Source organism: Gymnoscopelus microlampas (genome assembly GCF_963454915.1).
Source record: "Gymnoscopelus microlampas genome assembly, chromosome: 5".
In the NCBI taxonomy this organism is placed as follows: domain Eukaryota; kingdom Metazoa; phylum Chordata; class Actinopteri; order Myctophiformes; family Myctophidae; genus Gymnoscopelus; species Gymnoscopelus microlampas.
In genome coordinates, this window is record NC_139942.1 from 23,316,075 (window position 1) to 23,339,433 (window position 23,359).

The following is a 23,359-nucleotide window of genomic DNA, read 5'->3' on the forward strand; positions in this document are numbered from 1 at the left end:
TCTGACAATTTGCACTCAAACCATTAAGGACATTTCAGGTGAAATAAAGATCTACCTTTTTCATTTTTAAGAATCTTATTTTATTAAATCAAAAGTACACATATCTACAAATTGTAGATCCATTTTCCATATGGTTTTAGAAAGTATACAGTACAATTAAAGAGGTTCTCTTTATGTAATGTGATATTTACAGCGGTTTACTTTGTTGCTCAAAATGTATTTTTTATTGTCCTGTGTTCTTCACATTTCAGTGAAATAAAAATGTGGTCACTTAAAAAAAGGGAATTTAATGACATGAATTTAATGACAGTCACTAAAAACCAAGAGGGGAAGCATTTGACAATAATGCTAAATACTACAACTAAATACAGTATAGCCAAAGTCTGCATTTTACATTTAAATTTAAAGCTATCCTTCAAATGAGGGAACCACAGTTTATCTGCAGCTTAATGGACTCTGGTCATACTGTACCAATCTTCCATAATCCAAGAACTAACTTTCACCGATAAACCACTACACTACAGTTTTCTATTAATGTGGGTCCCTATATCCTGTTTTGGCTTTAGTGCAACGAAACAAAATAACTGACGAAACACCCACTTTGTCAACTGTGTGTTGACATGGATGTCTAAAAACACTAGAGGTCCAAATTTCACAATGCATAGCTCAAATATTTGAGAAGTTGAGTATTAGGCATTAAGACAAAATGGTTGTGGTGTGGTAGTCATAAGGTCCTAGGATACTGAAAGGTGCAGGTTAGCAAAGAGGATCTCCTCTCAAATATTGTGCATCTTGTCGGAAGCTTGTCTTTTAGACAAGGAGCAAATATGGGAGGGACAAAAGAAAATGAGAGAAAATGCCATCAAATGAAAATGTTTAACACTCACCAAGAGCCAAAGTTTACATCACACATCTAATACATTTTAACTTGCATTTAAAAAATAAAATACTGTTTTGATTTTGGATGGTGACAATAGTGTGCCAATGGTGCCACCTAGCTGTCAAACAACAGACTGACGACTAACAAAAAAAGGTTTAGATTGATGTTGACTTGACTTCATAAGCCAAGAAAATATCACATTTTAAGTAAAGCAGAACCTGGCAGAGCAGTAGCACACAAAAGTTAGCAAATTCTCTGTTTTTAATGTCTATTATAACATATTAAGAACATCCTTCCCAATTAACACAGGGACCTTGGAACAAAAAGGCATGGAATAGCAAAAGAGAACATGTTCATTTATAAAGAGTTATAGTCAAATTGAAGGAATAACTAGGTATGCCCAATATAGCTACCATTATGGTCCATTAGATTATCAATTTGCTTGTGTTGCGAAACTATCACTTGGCACAGACTACACACAAAACACACGTTACTGGTAAAGTGCAAGGGGGATTGCATGGGTTAGACGAGGGAGGACACCTGTTCACACTGTAACATGTCAGTGACAATGCTGTCAGTTGATACCCAGAGTGAACTGCATACAGTTTTAATTGCTGCTGTTGAAACCAGAGACGTCATATAGCTTGAACGTGAATCACAGCTAACTGAAGGCTGCTGCACCTCTAAACAGGTCAAATACAATGCAAGCAAACATGTCTTTACAGTGGTCTAATCCATGGGTATGGATAGTAAGTACACAATAATATTGAGCAAGTACTTAATGCATTATTTATATACAATTGTGTAGCAACACAACCTATGTGTTATCGGGTTTACATACATGCTTACAATGGTGTTCCTGTGCTCTTGTAAGAACATTATGTATTAGGAAGATTTTTTTTTCTTTTTAAGGACTTGCACAGTATTATTGTATACTTACCGGGACTAACATTGTAATATAAAATGTTATCCATTGTAACAATGCTCTGCAACGCATGAGTTGAAATGTCTTTGATATAAGAACCTATTTTTGAAAACAAAAACAAAATCATGTAAAACTGGAATGTTGTCCTACTGTAAGTGGTGCCAACCAGGCTTCAAGCACTTGAAAGTTACTTAAGGCTTGGAGACACAGACGTGAGGTAAACATCTCCATCATCACAAAATAAGTACATGAATAACGTTCAGGGCAGGATGGAACAGGATTTTTTCTCTCTTACAGCTACTCCAAATGATTGTCAAGGACTACATGCAAACCAAAAAGGTCAAATTTGGTTGGATAAAGTACATTTTTGAAATCAACTCTTCGTTCCTTGACTGCATTATGCAACTGATTCATTACCCTGCCCTTTCCTGAAATAGGATGCAGATGTGCACACACACACTACACGTATAGCAACTGTTTCCTTAGACGACAAGCCAGTCAGCCTCTGGTTGGCATTTGCCACAAGAATGAGAGCAGAGGACTAATAAAAATAGATCTAAATATCACATTATTACAATCCCCAAATGTTTTAGATGAATTAAATATTTCCATTGTCTAATTAGGGGCTCCACCATTAAAGTTGTGCAACTAGGTGGGTGGAAGAATGACCATGAAGCAGAGAGACTTAACAACAGGAAGGAAGAGCCCGCCTTTCGTGTGATATGTAATATCTAGACAACACTCCCGCAATTGTCCTTCCCCAGTTACTAGGCAGTCCAACCCGTGGAGACCCTGGTGTTCTGCAAGTCAAAGGAGCTACAGCACCAAAAGTCTTCATAGGAGAACGGAGGGAGAGGCTCCCCTCTACCTGCCAGGACGACAGCTGGGGATGGACTGGGAGCACAGGCCAGAGTTAGGCAAGGACAGGGCGAGGAAGTAAAGGAGTGCAAGCACAGTCCAGGTGTTACCGGCCTGCTGGTGGCCGGCATCTAAGGCCCTCAGACCTCAGAGCAATGCACAGCGGAAGAAGCTGCTCTTTTTCTGAGGCTCAGAGATCTTGACCCCATGGCTACCCCCCTGCGGCGCGTTACCCTCCTGGAGGACAGACATTAAAACAGAAAGGAACAGGTCATCGTTCTGCTATTTTACGAGGAACTGAGCACATTGAAAGTAGGAACTGACTGAGCACACTGAAAGTAAGGGTTTCTTCAAATGGTGTCGTCGCCTAGCTCGAACAAGTTGTTTGGGTGCATTTCTATACAAACAAAAGTGGAACTTGTTGGCCTTAAACTATCTAAACCTCAGAACTTCAAAGTCAAAAGTATACATACTACTGTAGTGTATATGACAGCATAGCCATTTATATAATAGATATAACAGATAGATGTACGGAGTCAAATCAACTGATAAAAGGTTGTTCTCACCAATTTTGTGTCCATTTTAGATTTGATATCTCTTGCAAGTGTCAAAAACGCCTACAAGCAAAAACAAAAAGAGGAATGCAACTTGGTTAAGTTTCCTTCAAAGTTTTTATGCAAAACACACTTCACTAAGAGGAAGGGAACTCACATTTTCCACATTGATATTGGCCTTTGCACTGGTCTCCATGAACTTGATTCCATACTCTAACGCCAGCTGAGTGCAAATAAGAACAATTTATTTAAAAAAGGAGTCAGAAGTCTGGTCTCATCATGATGATGGTCACACACACAACATTTTCAAAATGATTCATCGGAAAGCCTCACCTTTTCTCCCCTCTCTTTCGACACTTGCCGCTTGTCGTTGATGTCACACTTGTTGCCGAGGACCATCTTCTCCACGTCTGCCGACGCATGCTGATTAAGTAAAAAGACAGACATAAACATCATGTCCATGCTTCAGTCTCACAGATTGTTTGAGTTCACGCAATGATGAGTTGCATTAGTGTTACCTCCTCTATATTCCTTATCCAGTTCTTGATGTTTTCAAAAGACTTCTCGTTGGTGATGTCGTAGACGAGCATGATGCCCTGCCATCACAGAAGAGAAAAAAGAAAAAAAAATCAAGTTCTTTCCAAAGACATAGGTTTTCGATTGAGTTGAAATGTCTTTTTTGGGGGTAATAGAGAGGGGGGGGATCTCGCCTGCCCTAAATGTAATTCCTGGGAACGCCACTGACAAGGATGCTGACCACCATAAATCCCATAAAGAAGTAGAAGGCAACTCTGACACTCACCATTGCTCCTCTGTAATAGGCTGTTGTTATTGTTCGGAAACGCTCCTGTCCGGCTGTGTCCCTGAAAACATGTTCAACATTTGACAGTTATGAGCACCAAAAAGCTTTTCATCCAAACTAAAGTAGTGCAATCTTGCGACATGTCTGAATAACTTACCATATCTGTAACTTTATCTTCTTGCCATCTAGCTCTATCGTTCTGATCTTGAAATCGATGCCTGGAGGGAATACAGGGACAACCACAATAGTTATTATAATCATAAAGTCTCTATGTTGATAGATATACCACCACCACCACAGACAGGGTTTAAGTTATTTAGTGCGTCTGGAACTATAGCCCAGTCATCAAGACAAACTGGACATTAGACATGAAGAGAAGGAATTAACTCGTATTACTGTCCAGCATTAATCAATCAGTGTTATTATGTATATCAGTGGTACTCAAAGTGGGGTCCAAGGACTCTCTGAGTTCCTTTAGGGGGGTTTAAATGGACCCTTACAAGTCTGTAACGCTGACAGTGTACAAATGGAACCAAATGGACCCGCCTTTGTACACTGTCAGAGTTAAGGATGGTCCTTCAAATGTAAAAGTTTGAGAACCATTGATGTATATCGTGACTGTGCGGTTTCAGTCCAGACTGTAGACTGAGCCCAAGTGGCTAACGTTGTGGGCTAAATGCTAGCTGTCAGGCAGCAGCTGCCGGGTGTGTGAGCGTTTATCACAACGTACGCGTTAAAATTAGCCAACCAGCTGCTCATGTTGTATTAAAAAAACAGACCTGACAATCATCATTTAACTGCTAATATGTCGCTAGAACATTGTCACGATGAAGTTATGAAGTTAAACCACTAGCAAACACCTGTATCACGTCACTGCTACAGCAGGAAACACAAGTAGCATACTAGTAGCTAGCCATGGATCACACGACGGTCGTCTTGTCACGACCGTCATGGATGAACTTCAACCTGGCGTTTGCACTTTCTCCCTTTTTGGTCCGTACATCTACTTAAACGTTAAGATTTCAAATATAAAGTCTTTACCCCATGGCCACGGATGTTAAAATTCTGTACGGGTCCTCAGAAGTACCTGTATCTTCCGTATTGTTCAATAAACATAATTTTAATCCGATCGGTGGCCATTTTCTCATAGAGTTATAATGTATCAGAGTGCCATACACCTACCAACCGATAGGGTCGCGTAGATGAAAGCGTATGGCAGAAATACGGAGAAAATGGCCACCGATCGGCTTAAAATGCTTTTTATTGAACAACACGAAATATACGGGTGCTTCTGAGGGCCCGAACATAATTGCAACATCAGTGGCCATGAGGTAAGCACTTTATTTATGAAATCTGAACGTTCATGTAGATGTACGGACCAAAGGGGGAGACAGTGTAAACACCAGGTTGAAGTTCATCCATGACAGCCATGTATCAGTGCTACATACTAGCTAGCGTAGCTTCCCTTTCCAGCACATAGGCCTGTCCCTCCCCGTGACAGAATATAGATGTTTTGTAAACACACACACACAAGGGTCAGTTTAGATTTAAAAAGACGTACCTATGGTTGAAATGAACGTTGAGTTAAAGGCATCCTCCGAAAACCTGAAGAGAACACAGGTCTTCCCGACGCCGGAGTCCCCGATTAAAAGTAATTTAAACAAATAGTCGTACGTCTTCGCCATTCTTGATATTGCGGAAATCCCGCCCGGCGAAGAAGATCTGAACTGAATGTACAGAAAAGACGCCCCCTACCGTTGGCTGACTCCAACTACTGGCTCATAGACATGACATTACATTACATTACAGTCATAGCAGACGCTTTTATCCAAAGCTACTTACAATAAGTGCATTCAACATAGGTAGGCAATGAAACTACTAGTCACCAGAAGTCTTATGTGCATTCTCTTCTAAAACAAGCAACTAAGAGTATACCTAGCGCTATGGTAAAAGTGCAATGTATCCTACTTTCTTAAACAGATGAGACAAATAGGAAAATCAAATGAGCAAGAGCTAGAACAAATAAGTGTATCAAATAAACAAGATCCAATAAAACAAGAGCTCGTACAAATAATTGTAGGCAAGGCAAGAGGAAGGGGGTAGATCCTGAAGAGGTGGGTTTTCAGCCTGATGGGCAGGGACTATCTGCTGTCCTGTTCATTCCACCACTGTATACACCACTGTTTCCCAAATAGTGGGTCGAGAAAATATGTCCCTTTTCCCGTTTCCTACAGATTAAAAAAATCAAATACTTTCCATAAATAAATAAATACAAAGTTTAAGAAGTAGTGAAAATAGCAGATCTACAAGCTCACAATGAAGCGACCCGTTGTGAGCTTGTACATCTGCTATTTTCACTAGTTTGGTCCTGGGCAAAAGTCTAATTTCTCTTTTGGGTCTTGAGCTACAACGTTTGGGAACCACTGTACTACAGCAATATACTGTACATTATTCGTTCACTTTAGTTTTTCAGCATAACACATGGCTGTAACTGGATACAGGAAGAGTGGGCATCTATACGAAGAGTGGGCACCTAGTGTTAAATTCCTGTAACACTGTAACTGCTTTTAAAGAGATATAGGATAAGCCAGATGTGATATTATTTCAGGAGCAACAATGTAGCCACACAAAGCAGGAGCACATTTAACACACATTTAGACTAGAGTACACCAGTGGTGCTTCTCAACCTTTTCAGGCTGTGACCCCCCCAAAGTAATCATATTTCAACTGGGGACCCCCCCCCACCATGAGCACTCGGAATGTGGGAGTATTACATTTAGTTTGACTCGGTTCCTCAGATAAATATTGTGATCTTGTAGATCTGCAATTTTCACCATTTTTGCCTTTCTTATTATTTGACAATTTGGCCAATGTTTGACTATTTCTTTTTTTCTAAATGTGCATTTAATTGCTTTTGACAAGTACATGGGAACATACAGTAGCCATAGGATGTCAAAAGTACATTTCTTTTTGTTTTTTTGTGCCCTTACATCTACCCCCCACCCCAATCCCACATGCAACACTCAGACATGCAACATACAATTACATAACTCAAAAGAAAGAACGAAAAAAAGAATCAATTCATAAGTATTATTTCCCTCGCTATCCCTCCTGGCCCTCCCCATGGTACATATGGAGTAAAAAGGAAAGTAGTAATCCGTTATTTTGTCCTTTTAGCATGTATTAACCTAGAGTTTGTCAACGTGTCGATGGTGGTGGTTGCTTTATCTGTCCTGTAACGTCTTTAATAATTAGTTATATGTTTAATCACAGGGCCCCATACCTGATCAAATTTGATGTTTGACCATTTCTTATAGTATAGTTTGTTGATCACTTTTGATGCAGTAATTATTTTTAGGTATTATTAAAAAGGTCTTAAAAGTCCTAAAATTGTCACTTCACTGTCATCTGGAGACCCCCCAAAATCATGTGCGACCTCCCTAGGGGTCCCGACCCAGAGGTTGAGAACCACTGGAGTACACTACTACACACAGAATGATCAATTTATTTAGCTCACACTCAAACTGCACGTACTTGCATAAACACACTCATGCGCACACAATGCATCAATTGTTCCATGATCAGCTTTATTTTATTTTTTGTCTACAACACAATTTACAGCACCAACATTGAATTTCACGTATTGGTAATGGGCCCCAAAACATTATAAAAACATAAATATAAAAAAGGTGGTGGGTACATTTTCACAGCCAAAAATAAGCATGGGGACCTGGTTACAAAGAATGTACGGAATGTTGAAAATGAAAATATTTTAAACAACAATTATCACTTTAAATAACCATGGGCCATTGGTTCTTCCCCTTTTCACTCTTCCTGATATTTTCACAAGCTACCCAGCTCTTGGAGTGTTTGGTCCAGGACTTGGTGCATTTCCAGGTTCTCGTCTTTTGCACTTGTGAGGTTCACTGAAATAAAGTGTTGAGATTTAAAACACAACAATGCCTAACATTAGATAACAAATAAATATCCATACTTGACAAATTAAATTGGCTATTAAATTGAACGTTAATGAAAATGCGTTTACAAAATATGAGTGCACTGTATTGCATTCATTTTGCATTGCATTTTCATGGCCAATTATGTAATGCACGCTACTAACATTGGCTTTACTTTGACAATTTGGTTACAACCAACGTAAGATTTGAGCCAAATAACACGAAAAGAAAACAGAAAAGGTACACCAAATTCAAAGGACTGAAACCAAGTAAGATAGATTAGAAATATCTTTATTGAAGCTTCATATTGACAGAAAGATGAAAGAAAGGTAAACAGGGAAGAAACAAAGAGTGAAATTGTTTCCAGACAAGGCAGGAGACACAGGAGGAAGAATCAAAAAGCCAGCAGATTTCATACACTTTACAAGGTGTTCATATCATTGAGGGCATGATCCAGCTCCTCGCTGATAGCCTTGAATTTCAGCTTCTGAGTGTACAATTCATCTGCAGGGCAGAGAGCAGGCAGGTGGAGCAGGGTCAGAGGAGAAAGTAGAATGGTGCAGAAGTGACAGGGAAACAATGGAGAGAGGGAGATTGAAAGAAAGTTAAGAATACTAAAAGTTTGGAAAAGTTAAAGTTCAAAAGAGAAATATGGCAGATCACCACAGGAATGAGAGGGGGGAAATGCTATCTTGAAAGAAATCAATTAAGCGTACCTTCTAGGTCATCAATGGTCTTTTCCAGTTTAGCGACTGTCCGTTCCGCGAACTCAGCACGGGTCTCAGCCTATGGAAAGACACATGCTAACTCATCTACTGAACTCATCTACTGCACAGACAGGACGTGCATTGTAAAGACTGCATTCCACTTAAAACACAATCAGGAAAGACATGAACTTGCCTCTTTGAGTCTGTCGTTCAGCACCTTGATCTCCTCTTCATATTTGTCTTCTTTCGTAGAGTACTACAGAGACAGAGGTTATTGAATAAAGTTATTTCCAATAACAATCTATTATGCATTAGAATATGCAAAAGAATGTCTCGGAACTTATACACCAGAAAGCACCAGAGAGAAAACCACACAATAAAATTAGTCACACAGCTTACCCACATTTATATGTGTGTGTGTGTGTGTGTGTGTGTGTGTGTGTGTGTGTGTGTGTGTGTGTGTGTGTGTGTGTGTGTGTGTGTGTGTGTGTGTGTGTGTGTGTGTGTGTGTGTGTATATATATATATATATATATATATATATATATATATATATATATATATATATATATATATATATATATATATATATATATATATATATATATATATATATATATATATATATATATATATATATATATATATATATATATATATATATATATATATATATATATATATATATATATATATATATATATATATATATATATATATATATATATATATATATATATATATATATATATATATATATATATGCTTTATGGTAAATGATACCGACTGAGATAAGTTACATTGATGGAAGATACTTTTTAAGAAAAGAAAAATGCTTAATTATTAATGGAGCTCCTAGCAGTTTAGGATCGGAGCAGGACCACACCTGCAATCAAGCCACCTCCAGTAAAGTCACTTCCGTTCACCTATAAATGCTCACCTAAGCCTCTTCCCCATCTCTTCGATATCGCATTCTATTCTGCACAACTCCCATCCACCCTGCTACTCTCCCCATTTCTTTTTCTCTCTACTCTTTGCTGTGGGGGTTTGTCGTGCCCGGGAGCTATGGCTGGCCCCCTTTGAAGCCTCCCAAACGCAACAACTTCGTCATCGAAGACTGATGAGAAGTCCCTCGCCTTTCCATCCATTTCATTCTTTTTCTTCAATAAAATCCTTTAACGCATATTGATTGGTAGTGTGGTCCTTCTTGCCAGTGAATTATTCCAAAGATATGTTTATTGTATATTTGTATGTTTGCTTTGTATGATGATCAAAGATTTCATACATTATCACATGTGTTTTTGGCACCTCTGATGAAGGAAATGTTGCTGGCTCACCTTGTCAGACTGAGCCTCTAGAGACTTGAGGTTGTTGGTGACATTCTTCAGCTCCTCCTCCATATCGCCACATTTTCTGCATGATTGAAGAATTATGTCAAAATGAGCATTTACTGAGCTTGAATGGGTTTAAATTATGTTGCACAATGTATGACTAAGAGAGTAGGTCTCCCAGTCAAAGTATGACTGACAGGGAGTGGATTTTAAATGAAATACTATCGCAAGGCAAGGCCTTAAGGCGATTTGTCATTGTCTGTCTGTATCATCAAAGGGACATTTTACTGCACTTGGTCTAGACAGTGAAAGCATCAATATGTACTCATTCCAGCTGCTGTGAGGTGCCGACCACCTACACTCTAGCAAGATACTGTAACTATTAGTATTTAATAAAGGCCATGTTAAAGGCATGTTATGGTATGCTTAGAATGGGAATTATCACTTAATAATTCAAAACACCTCAAATGAAGGAGCACTTAACCACATTTGGGCATAACGGAGTATTACATAGCATGTGACAAGTAATTAAAAGTGTGGACATTTTTAGGAAGTTACTCAAGTAATATTTTGATATGTACAGTGGAGAGAGACAGAAATCACAGAGTAGGGGAGTGACATGTAGCTAATGTTCCAGCCAGCCGGGAATCGAACCAAGGACTCGCTGTCAGGCAATTGAGCCCATGAGGTACGTGCGCTAACTACTTGGCTCCAACTAGGGTAACGTTTTGCCGCTCGCTGAAGAGGCACAGTCAACGGTTTTCCACATGCTATGTAATACTCCACAATGACACGATTCTGATGTCAAAAGTTGGCAAAGTGCCCCTTTTAGTTTTTAATATAGACAGAGAAATACACACATATTGGATATCATCGCGCTCACACACACACACACACACGCACACATCCTTACAGTTCTGATATTTCTGCCCTCTCCTCTGCTCTCTCCAGCTCACCCTCCAGGATGACCAGTTTGCGGGCAACCTGAATTGGAAAAACAAGCAAAAATGTCATTGTTGAACAACAGAAGATGTAAAACCTGACATCACTTTTTCGCTCCTTTATGAAGTAATTAAAATAAGAAACTTCTTGCGTTTACCTCCTCGTATTTGCGGTCAGCCTCCTCAGCGATGTGTTTGGCTTCTTTCAGTTGCATCTCCTGGATCTCCATCTTCTCTTCATCTTTCATTGCCCTGTTCTCAATCACCTTCATGCCTCTGAAGGGGAACAACATACGCACAGTGAGACATTATCTCTAACATTTAGTTTTAATATAAAGCCACCCTCATGGCTAGTTTGATTTCAGGTCATGGCTACGGTTGAAGTATCATATAAGTAAAGAATGTTCCCTAGAATGTGGAAAAACAAAAACAAAATATAGCTGCAAGCAGCGATAATATGGGGCCAGGAGAGAGAAATGATAATTCCTTTAACAGGTCAGTTCATGAAAGTCCTTGCGGTCTTGTTTCCAATGAGTGCCTGTGAGCAATTAGGGGTTAAGAGTCTTGCTCAGGGACAAATTTCATTTCATCGACACATTTGCTGACCTGGCCTGGAATCGTACCTGGGGCAACCAGAGTCTCTGGCTCCCTAGGCGGGCTCACTAACCACTCAGCTATGGCCACCCCTCAGAGAGAGAGAGAGAGAGAGAGAGAGAGAGAGAGAGAGAGAGAGAGAGAGAGAGAGAGAGAGAGAGAGAGAGAGAGAGAGAGAGAGAGAGAGAGAGAGAGAGAGAGAGAGAGAGAGAGAGAGAGAGAGAGAGAGAGAGAGAGAGAGAGAGAGAGAGAGAGAGAGAGAGAGAGAGAGAGAGAGAGAGAGAGAGAGAGAGAGAGAGAGAGAGAGAGAGAGAGAGAGAGAGAGAGAGAGAGATACGGAATAGATTGAAGAGACATAGAGAGAGACAAATGGAATAGATTGAAGAGACAGAGAGAGAGACATGGAAACGGAATAGATTGAAGAGAAAGACATGGAAATGGAATAGATTGAAGAGAGAGAGAGAGCGCCATGGAAACGGAATAGATTGAGTCATGTTTTTTGCATTTCAACTTAAATGAGTCTGCATCAAGTGAGGCTTGAACCGGCAACCTTACGGTCATGAAGCACTCTTAGGTAGCTGCAACACTACCTATAGTGCTATATCTTTGTCCAGGCTGATATTGTCTGTTGAGGATCACAAACTCTTGCCTTCTGTCATGACCCAAGCCCCTGTTTCACTAACACTAAGATCACTCGTTCATAAACCATTTACCAATGAAGAAATTGTACATCTCCTCAGAACCAAAATTAGTGAAAGTAGCCGATCTACAAGCTCACAAACCATTAAAAGTTGTCAGATTGTACATTGGCTATTTTCACAATGAAGTATGTTATACATTGAAAAAAGATACTCTCATTGCTATCTGAAAAGTTGTGAGATTGTAGATCAGCTGTATGTAAAAAACACTCAATTAAGTATTTCATGTTATCTTTAACAATTGCAGATGTATTCATTGATAGTCATGTTGTGTGAAATGCAACTTAGATGAAGTCTGCACCAAGTGAGGCTTGAACTGGTGACCTTCAGGTTGTGGGGCACACATTTAAGCGAGAAGCCACCAACAGACAAGAACCTGTGAAAAAGGAGATCACACAGATCATACAGTTTCACGCAAATAGCTGAAAAATCCTGGGTTTAAGTGTTTTTCAAACTGCTCAAGATTGCGGACAATCTAAGGGCGGTGCTTACTGGTCAACGTGATAGATGTGTTCCTCATTAGTCAAGGCACATGTGTAAGCAGGTCTAATGGCTGTCGGCCAAACGAGGCATGACTTTTGCCTGTTTAAAGTTTCAATTTTCAAAAAATTGCTATAGCGCCCCCGTTTGACCAATTGGAGTAAGATTGGTTTCAGTGATATTTGGAATGGCCCTTTACATTTCTGCAAAGTTTCAAAGAATGGTAAGTCTGCATGTATGTGTTAGGGGCAGATGAATAATTGTCATAAAACTGCAATATTCATTGGCTCATTAAAGCTTCATTTTTTCACTTATGGAAGATATTTTGCAAACGTTTTTTGGTATAGGTCCAAAGTTCATGTGTAAAAAGTTTCGTGCAGATTACTCAAAAATCCCAGGAGGAGATAGGTTTTAACTGTTTTTCATATAATTCCAAATGGTGGGAGATCTAAAGGTCAGAGGTCAAAAGTCAGAGTGTGAAAGTTGTTCAGCATGAGGAGACGCATGTGTGCATCGAAGTTTCATGGCTGTAGGTCAAACACGGCATGAGTTGTACCTGTTCAAAGTTGGCATTTTTCAATTGAGTGCTATAGCGCCACCTTTTGACGAAAGATTGTGAGAATTATTTCTTGATCGTTTTTCATGACCATCTATCATATGGCCGAGTTTCATAAAAAGCGACTGCACGGTTCAGCCAGAACTGCCAAAAGTGGCAGAAGAAGAAACGGAATAATGCGAATAACAATATGGGTCCATGCTGGAAGCCTGGCCCCATAAAAAATATGCTTCAGTGAAAAAAATATTTTCAGTTTTGATGAAGCATAAATTAGACTGGCGCTTAAGGCAGTTTGTGCTCTATCTAGAAGGCCCCAGGTGCAAAAAGTGATGACCTCATAGGATGACATCCTCATCATATATAACCCTTGCCCCTCCCACAGGGCAAAACACCACTATACAATATATGCTCTGGCAACACCAAAGAATGAGATTAGGTCAAATTTCATGTTTTTCAAGAGACAAATGGGCAGTCCAATCCCCAAACCACTTAAGCCCTCTATATAAAACAAATCATAAATAGCAGATCTACAAGCTATACAAACTCAACGCAATGTGACGCATTCCAGAATTTGTACTTGATTTTTCCTATGCCATGCCGAAAATAGGTAGCTCAGGGTTGATGTGCTAAAGTATTTACTTTTTCTCATTTGAGGCTAGAATGGAAGCCAAGTAAGGAACAGAGCGGACAGAGGTGATAGGACACAAGAACAGCAGTAGGGCTCATTCTTGTTTCAGTTTCATTGTGAGATCTAGTCTGTTCATAATTCCACAGTAGTGAAAACAAAAGGTAGTTTTTCCCAGAACTCCCACTTGTATGAACGGTCCAGTTTGTGTTCTACTACTGCCAGTAGTGTTGGTTCTAACCTCTCACTCTCATCTGCCGCCTTCTCCGCCTCCTCCAGTTTCTGCAGTGCTGTAGCCAGTCTCTCCTGGGCTCGGTCCAACTCCTCCTCTACCAGCTGGATCCTACGGTTCAGACCTGCCACATCGCCCTCAGCCTGGGGGGAGGGGGCACAAAGAGAGGTCAGAGGTTAACCAGCAATCCTGAAAAACTTGAAGGAGCTTTTGGGCAACCTGCCATTACTGTTGAAAACAGACACAGTCACACACAATCCTTACTTTGGTCTATTTACTGTCAAAATTTGGTATCAGGGTAAGAATTTGTTTATGATTAAGCTTTTGGGTGTAGAAATGTCTCAAAATGTTTTATTTCAAGAATCCCCATAACACGGACAGCGAGTCCAATGAAACTAAATGGACCCGTGCAGGGGGTCCTTGGACCCCACTTTGAGAAGCACTGGTCTAGACTCTAGAGGATATTAACTATAGAAAAGCAGCTGACTGTGTGTATTTGAGCAGCTGACTGTGTGTATTTGATCATCTTTACTCTCTTGAGTCTTTTTTGACATTTCACTAAAGATGGCAAATAGTAGCTGACCTTTTTAACACGGAACTCAACCGTGATCAAGTAGTACCACCATCCTAATGTAATGTCAACATAGTGGCTGTGTGTTGTAGAGTAACAGCTTGTTACTTTTCAGCCTGTTTCCTGTGGGACTGATAACACAGATCAGTTCTCTTCCTGTGTTGGCTACCAGGGTGGGAGCAGGAGGAGAGTTGCTCCTCTCTCTCAAACCCCATTCATTGTTCACAATGTTTAATATCCATAAAGGTTTAGCAGCCTACTTGACAAAGGCGACGCCTAGTTATTTTATCACACAAACGCACTTTGAACGGGATCATCTATAAGACATCTATTCGCACTCTAAAGACTTGTTTGTTATACTTTCGATGTCCGATATGATGACCTTATGTTACAAGACATTGGCGTAAAAAGTAGCCTAGGCGAGGCTGACGCGCCCTGACCAGGATATTCGAGTTTATGCTTCGTCGTACCGACTGTGTCGCTCGCAGAAAATAGGCGATCTAAGCTCACAGCGAGTGGCAAATGCGATGCCTTGATGCAGTGGTGGAAAAAGTACTTACGTTGTTTTACTTGAGTAAAAGTATCAATACTGCAATGAAGAAATACTCAGTTAAGTAAAAGTCTGGAATTAAACATTTACTTACTTGTAAAAGTACAAAAGTATTGGCATCAAAATGTACAAGTACCAAAAGTAGAAAGTACTCATTATGCAGAATGTCCCGTTTCACAAGTTTTCAATGTATAAAAATCTTTTGAAAATAGCAGATCTACAAGCTCACAATGCGTTGCATCGCGATGCATTGTGAGCTTGTAGATCTGCTATTTTCAAAAGGCCGAAATGTATATAAAGAAGTGGTCCAAATCTACAAAGTAACTAGTAACTTAAGTTTTCAAATAGTGGAGTAAAATGTTTGCCTTTGAGAGTAGAAGTAAAAGTACAGTAAATACTCCAGTAAAGTAAAAAAAAATACCTCAACATTGTACTTAAGTACAGTACTTGAGTACATGTACTTGGTTACTTTACACCACTGCTTGTGAGCTTGTAGATCGGCCTTTTCAAAGTAAGTGACACTCCCCGGGGGCGCTAGACCACGGTACCTGCCCAGACTTTTAGCCATTATTTTCATCATAACTTCAACAATGTTTCACATGTAACTCGCGGGAGATCTTTAAGTTCTTAATGAGGAAACGGCATCTCACTCTTTCGCGTGATTCTCGTTCCGTGTCCAGATCTCTTTGTATGACCAGCGCTCGATCCTCTGCATCATCCGCCTGTTGCTGAAGGGCTTGGATCTTCTTCTTAACCGCTTCCATTATCCAACGATTTGCTTCTTCTTTCTTTTTACAAGTAGTTAAAACAAAGAATGCGACAAGAAAAGGCAAACCCCGGCCCCTTCGAAGCCGATTCGGGTTCTTTTAAGGATAAATCCCACCCGATCTAAACGAATCTAACAGTTGATGAGCGAGTTGCTGAAGAAAAAAAGTTGTCCTACTACTGTTTCATTAGACGCAAAACTTCGTTAGGGAGGAATTCAAGGAAGTGCAGATAAAGGGTCGGGAGTTTCCAGGAAATTTATGGTCAGATCCTCCAATCCTGGGAAGAAGCTCGTCTCTAGATGACATCATAGTGACGGTGGGAGGAAGGAGGCTGAAGCTCCTAGCCTTTTTTTTTCTCTCCACAAAAGAGGTGTGTGAGGAAGGATTTGACTCTGCCATTGTGGACTTATATGGCATGCGTTAAAGTGTTGCTTGGTCTGCATTTTTTATGCACTGATTAGTTTGTGTGTGTGTGTGTGTGTGTGTGTGTGTGTGTGTGTGTGTGTGTGTGTGTGTGTGTGTGCCAAGTATGTGCCCAGACAAGTCAGTGCAAAACAGAGACTCATATACTAACTACACCCACTTCTACAAAATGAAAGAAAGGCCGTACGGAGGTTTACTTCATAGGAGGCTCACACACTCACAAAGGACTTGGATCTCTAACCTCTCTAACAAGGGCTCTTAAGTTTCATCTTGGAATGTAAATTGATTTGGTTGCAGGCATGACCTGCAGCCATTGGGTGGCGACACATTCTCTCTACTGACTGACCCCTTCTAAGATCTATTATGTAGATCTGTTCACTAGTGTGCTTTTTACTACCTCCAACACCTATCTGTAATGTATTCTGTATATATTGTGATTAGATTTGATTGTGTTTTGATCACACACAATAAGTCATAAGAACATTGGGATTCAACATCACATAGGGTAAAGAGTTTGTGAGCAGATGGTTTAGGTTATCTGTGTCAGACATGGTTGTAAACTGACCTTTGACATCAGAGCCCTTATCTTTCAGCGATACAACGCTGGCTTGCTTTCATTTGACACAAAGATATTTAGGTCATGTTTCACAAACACGTGACGTGAGCGCAATTTAAATAAGGCCCTTAATAGTATTGAAATGCATGTTTATCATTAGTTGAATGAACTCAGCCAGGCCAGATCAGCTACTATCTGACTAACTCTTTACTGATAGATAAATAAGACTAGAGTGGTGAAATATTTACTCAAACCGCCCCACTGCCCTTCCTGTCTCGCCCAGCTCTCACAGGAAAATGAGTATGCCACAAACTATTTGTTGCAGAGGGCAAGAATAATGCCTGAACCAGTTTGAACAGACATGGTTGCGTCTGAGGCTGAGCAATATAAATGTGATCATCTGATGTGACGGTTATTGTCAGTACATCAATCACATCCAGTGGTACGTACCTCATAAAAGCACATCATTTATGACGGCATATTGTGTAGCTACATGCTGTAAGGCCATACAAGGGGAGAATGTCTGCGATATCCCCACAGGAAAAAGCCCAGAGCATTGATTTCATAAGACACTGGAGTATGGGTTCTCTGTTTGCTTAAGCTGCATTCCAAAGATTCCTGGGTGGCTACAGGGTAGCCAAGCTTGAGAAATAGCTCTGTTACAGACCACTGTATGAATCAATGGTAATTAGCAATAAATGAATACATGTGAAGAGAGTCAGTCATCTAAAGGATCAACATTTGATTGAGTTTTTTTTCATCTTCTTCAAATCAGTCCTTTGAGAGAAAGTTGGATTGTGTTCTGCCAGTTCGGGTGTAATAGCTGCTGTTAGAGCAGATTCAAAAATGGAGGCCTGTAACATGGACTTTACCCCTAAGTAGTTCTTAGTATGTGTTTGAGACGGATATGCAACTAATGTCTGTCTTTAATGTATACAAATCTCAGGGACTTGGCCTTGAATGGGCAATCCTTTCGCTAATCTACTGTAATTCGAGAGGCAATCTATATTATGCGTCCAAGCCAAAACAGTGAGTCACTGTGGGAGTGTGGGTTATAAAATCATCTGTGACTGTGATAACCGAGTGACTTCAATGTCTTTTCCTCTCCTCATTCTGAGGCAAGAGATGTGCTGTTTGTACAGCTTGAACTTGCCTTTACAGGTTCTACTATTTAGTTTGGAATGTTAACTGGTTCAACAGACCGCTAATTGTATATGACCAAACCCTGAAATGGTTGATGATGCTGTGAGATGACTAAAGGCCAAGTGGGTCGGGGCTCTTCTAATTCGTATGACTGATTAATTGATTGTAGTGTGATTGATTGTTTCAGACAGGTTCTTGCTTGCTTTATGGGGCACTTACGTCTGCGGCCTTTTTCTCCGACAGCTCCAGTTTCTCCTGCGCATCCTTTAGGGCCTCAGAGTACTTGTCCAACTCATCCTCTGTTCCCTTCAGCTTCTTCTGCATAGCAAGCAGCTCATCCTCCAACTAAAGGAAAGAAAACCAACAAATAGGAGGAAGTCAGGAAGGATCCAGCAATAACCTATACATCATTTATTTTTTGGAATAACCAGGAACATTTTTGCATGACTACATCTTCACTGTTCAGTAAAAGCCACTGTATGGTGCTGTGATATTTGTGAAATTCATAGTCAGGGATGGCCAGGTTTGGTATTTGTCAAGCGAATGAGATTTGGAATGTTAATTACCGTAGTAAGAGCTTTCAGACCGTAGCCACTTAGAGGGACTTGGTTAACACCCATAAGTAGGGGCTTGATAAATACCAACACAGATTTCTCCCTGCTGTTTCTGGATGTTTTACCTGGTTTGCTGGGTGTATTGATACTGAGGACAAATAACATTTGTAGTGTTTGACTCTGAGGAAGACACAAGTTGAAACCTCAGTTACCCCTGCAAAATAATAATAAAACGTGCAGACCCAGTCGAGTGCTCCAGCATTTTATTTGGGTAGTCTCTTCTGTAGTGCCCAGGTGATTTTCTTCTTATAACATTTGTAGCGTAGTTTGTGGCCTGTCTCAGTCTCATCATGCTCTGAGGTTGACTCCCCCACTGGAGCCAAGAATAGCAAAGCAGAGCATCACTTACAGTAGCACTGTTTGACTCCTTGCCACCAAACACGCTACAAAGCTCTGCAATAATCTTCTAGGATTTCACCAAGGACTTGCTCTTGATGTCAAGATCTGCTGGTGAGTGCATGTGTCGGGGTGCAAGTGACAACTGTCATGATGAGGGGACCTAGGCTGGATTCCTTCCATTCTTTCTAATGTAGATCCTAGCTTTGCTTGTGTCACACCAGCTTCCCCACGCTCTGGCATCCCCGCCCTGTTGACACCATCTCCCACAGTGCCGTAATTGCCTTGACTTAGACGCCTCATGCGTATTATTACACCTCTAACTTCTTGATTTGCTCGTCTCATGTGGTTCCACGAGGCATGCTTTATCTGTACAGTCACACACCTCCTTGAAATATCAAGTCATGTACCATTGCCTCACCGCTGACAATTTTGATGATGATGCGATGCGAGAGTGTGGACTAGCCAACACCAACTCAGGACTCCTGAATGAACGCCTTCCACAATTTTACATTTGAGAATTGTAATCAAATTTACAGACCCACCTACCCTTAGCTCAGTCTGAGGTTGCTCCATGGTTTATGTTTTGTCAAGTCCACACATTTGTTTTTATTACATGTATTTGAATACCCTTTACAGGACTTAATTCTGTCATTTGTTTTATTCAGTTTTTCTTAACTTTAGAATTTTTGTAATGTTTATGAGTTTATAAAATGAATGGGTTTTAAACCTTAGTCTTGCTATTGTGGATTATGATTTATTATGGTTATCATGTTCCTTGATTGGAAAGCACTTGGGTATAAACTCCTGTTGTTAAATGAACAATATAAAAAAGATGACTTGAATAAGTTGATAATCAAGTCTTAAAACTAAATATGGGCATGTTGATGTTTCTGGGCCCCCCATTTCCATCATTCCATGTACCTCTCCTAATCAGTTGTAATATGTTTCCTGTCCTCACATGCCCCTTCGTAAGCAATGAATCTATGATCACATTTATAATGTTGGTGTTATAGAGTTGGAAGTGAAGCTTATTCTAGTCGAGCTAAGTGATGCTGCGTCCCCAGGGTCCTGTAACTCCTCACCACCACCACCAAAGTGGTCGTGGGGAGCAGAGCGGCAGCTGGGTTAGTCAGATAGTATTCTGGCAGTGCCGTTGCTTCCATGTCTCAGTAATCCCTTTGGTGTACTCTCAGTATGTGATGTCTCTAGCAGCCATCAGTCTGCCATTCTGTTTGTATGTCCCTGTGGGGCATCCTCCTCATGGCCACCAGGAGAACACAGAACCTCAGCTGTTCTCTGTTAATTCTGGTAGCATCATTTGTTGCTCTGAGAGATGTTTGACATTTTAGTTTTTTGGGGGAGGCCGGTGGGAGGTGGGGCGGAGGGTTTCTCTGCTTTCTCTCTCAACTGATTGTAATGTTATGGTTCGTTATATAAAATATAGAAAAAGATAGGTAGGCTATATGAGACATTTAAGTGAAACAGAACGAAATGTTATTATCCTATGGTGGAAGTGAATTACTGTAATCTTTTAAGCCGTTAAATTGAGCATTAGAGAAATAAATTCCTTCCTATCCATAGTCTGGGGTAGAAAGTAGAAGGTAGACAACACAAGTAAAGCATTCTCATGCTTTGACTCTCATCCCCCCCATTGTTTTTTTCCGACTCTGTACATATAGTGTTATTTTTCTGTATTTTTGTGATGATATTGAACTGTTTGGTGCTACTATATGTTTATGAATTGAATACCAAGGACCTCAATGGAAAAAAGACCGCAAGGACTTTTTTGGACATACCTTTTAGACAAAGTGTTATTAACTGTACTTGTGCTGTTTCTTTACATTTCTGCCTAATACAATATTCAATCAATCAATCAATCATTAGAATATGAACTACAGACAGCACGTCATATACACATGGTTTACATGTCTAATGCAATGTCACACTCTTAGTGATTCCAGGACAGTTTCAACACTGACTGGACCCATCCATCCTGCAAACCCCACCAGTCCCACCAACACAGTCTCACCAGTTTGCACTTATCCTCTGCTGCCTTTTTGTCGGACTCGGCCTGCTCTGCCCTGTCGATGGCGTTCTCCTTGTCCAACTTCAGCATCTGCATCTTCTTCTTTATGGCCTCCATGGTGACGGTTTAGATTCCCTTTGAGTATCCCTCGCAAAAGGTCCTGATAGAGAGGGAGAAGCCAGTGGCCGCAGGAGGGGAGGAGAGAAGCAGAGACGAGAGTGGAGCAAAGGAGGAGAGGATGCAAACTGAGCCCTCAGTACAGCTCCTGCTGCTTTCAACTTGACTGGAGGTTTTGGAGACGGCCCCAGTCCCCAGTGACAGCCCTTTCCAGACGTCTACCCCTTTTTGCCAATCCCCGCCCTGGCTACCCCGAGAACTTACTATACCCCCCCACCCCCCCGCCCGCACCACCACCACTGCTACCTCCCCTCCTTGCCCTCCCCTCCCTGTCTAATCTAAACCTCTCAAAAGCTCTCAGGAGAAATGGCTCAGTATAGCGGCTCTGGCAATATTCGGCCTATCTCCTTATTTGGATTGTTTTTTTCTTCACCTCCTTTTTTCCTTTTTTTTTAACAAGAGAAGAATAACAGATAGTAAAGAGTGAGGCCCAAAACTCAGGAAACCCAAAAGGACCTTGTTTCAATTAACAGAGCTGCAATCGGAGTCACTGAACATTCCATTTGCTCTATCGGACCGGTTGTGTGCGCGTCGATGTTGCTGCAGAGGAATGTTCAAAATTGATGTTAATACCAGAGTTGGTTGGAAAGGACATAGTTGTCATTCTAATGCTGAATGAAAAAGAACTGTGTGGAAAGAAAGGATCCAGCCAAAGAAAATGAAGGGAAAGAGCCTACTGCACGTCCTCTACTTGAGGCTTTTACAGTCAAGCTACAAAGGCACAAACTACAGCTCTTCAGCAATTAAGATCTATTTAATTACTACTGGCTACATTTAGATTGGTTTCCAGTAATTCCTATGGCATTCGGTATAATTGTACTCGTCTTCCAGAGTGGTTGGCATAGAAATAAATTGTATGATAGTTTAGACTTTAGAGAGACCAAAGTCTTGATACTATATGTTCATCTGTAACCCACTTACACTTACACAAACGTTATAAAAGTCTGTAAGGAAAGACATAGAAGATCTAACAGTGCCGATGACAGTGTTTCACCCAAAAAGAAAGAAAGAAAAAGAAAAATCAATATGACAGTACGATAAAAAGCAACAAGCGTATTGAGCAATAAACAGAAGGGGACATCAAATAAACTACCACAGTCCTCATGACACTAATGATTAAAAAAAAGTGACGTGGTATATTTGTACTTACATGGGTGTATGTTTGTGTGTCTATATAGTCACGTCAGCCCTGATGGGTATGCTTGCTTTGCAGCTTAGCTTTTACCAGTAAGCTTTAGCTACGAATAAGGAATGGCATTGGCAAAGACAGCAATCCTCAATACAGCAACACAGTGACACATGCTATGCCATGAAGACAAACTAGAAAGCATTTGTGGTTTATCTGTAATGATAATTTTATGACTACGAACCAACAAGTATCATAGCCTATCACAAGAACATCCCTTCATTAAGTTGACCTTAAAGTCAAGTTTTTTTTTTTTTTTTTTTTTTTTAATACTTTATTGCAGGTTCGTACATTACATTACATGCTATTGATTTCATTTGTCTTACAAGTTCTTTACTTGTTTCATTAATCCTGCATCATTTTTTATTTTTTTATTACATATAACAACAAAAATGTACACACAAATGGAAAATAAAAAAGGTAAAATAAGAGAGTAAAAGAAAAAGAGAACAAAGGAAAGGAGAGGGGAGGGGGAGGGGGGTAGCTTTCCTGCGGTACTCCCTAATCTACTTTTACACTTCATGTATTTCTGGGTCCCATTTACTCCAGTTTCTTTCAAATTCATCTCCACGGTTTCTCATTTTGTAAGTAATTCTTTCCATCTCTTTAATATTTTCAACTGTTATTTTCCAATTATTAATAGATGGTGGGTTTACTTGCAACCATTTCCGTGTGATTTGTTTAAAGTCAAGTTTTAAGCGAAAATATTGAACTGTCTTTCCACAACCCAACCAATGATGACTTTAGATATAACTATACTCAACGCATTTAACAAGCATTGCTAGATGTTCTATTGGTCAATTTGATGGCACATGTGTTGTTGTTTGTACAAGTATTTATGTGATGGTGACCCCTAGCTGCAGGTCTTG

The 23,359-nt window shown here is 40.3% G+C and overlaps 2 protein-coding genes across 5 annotated transcripts; both read right to left on the minus strand.

The window, feature by feature from the left end:
- Nucleotides 1-857: 857 nt before the first annotated feature.
- On the minus strand, nt 858-5,733 carry rab8a (RAB8A, member RAS oncogene family). The gene is made up of 8 exons (XM_084056493.1): nt 5,581-5,733; nt 4,177-4,237; nt 4,020-4,080; nt 3,736-3,813; nt 3,551-3,640; nt 3,375-3,440; nt 3,230-3,280; nt 858-2,900 (listed from the first exon to the last, which is right to left on the minus strand). Exons 1-8 carry the CDS (start codon nt 5,702-5,704, stop codon nt 2,811-2,813), a joined length of 621 nt encoding a protein of 206 aa, XP_083912619.1. The 5' UTR covers nt 5,705-5,733; the 3' UTR covers nt 858-2,810.
- Nucleotides 5,734-7,585: 1,852 nt separating this feature from the next.
- On the minus strand, nt 7,586-21,452 carry tpm4b (tropomyosin 4b). 4 transcript variants are annotated; one of them, XM_084057764.1, is made up of 9 exons: nt 21,131-21,447; nt 18,368-18,493; nt 14,148-14,281; nt 11,112-11,229; nt 10,926-10,996; nt 10,019-10,094; nt 8,876-8,938; nt 8,692-8,761; nt 7,586-7,945 (listed from the first exon to the last, which is right to left on the minus strand). In XM_084057764.1, exons 1-9 carry the CDS (start codon nt 21,242-21,244, stop codon nt 7,863-7,865), a joined length of 855 nt encoding a protein of 284 aa, XP_083913890.1. In that variant the 5' UTR covers nt 21,245-21,447; the 3' UTR covers nt 7,586-7,862. The 4 variants fall into 4 exon arrangements, with proteins under 4 accessions (XP_083913890.1, XP_083913892.1, XP_083913891.1 ...); XM_084057765.1 differs by lacking the exon at nt 7,586-7,945 and adding an exon at nt 8,251-8,479 and having other exon boundaries at nt 21,131-21,452; XM_084057766.1 differs by lacking the exons at nt 18,368-18,493; nt 21,131-21,447 and adding an exon at nt 15,910-16,354.
- Nucleotides 21,453-23,359: the final 1,907 nt, after the last annotated feature.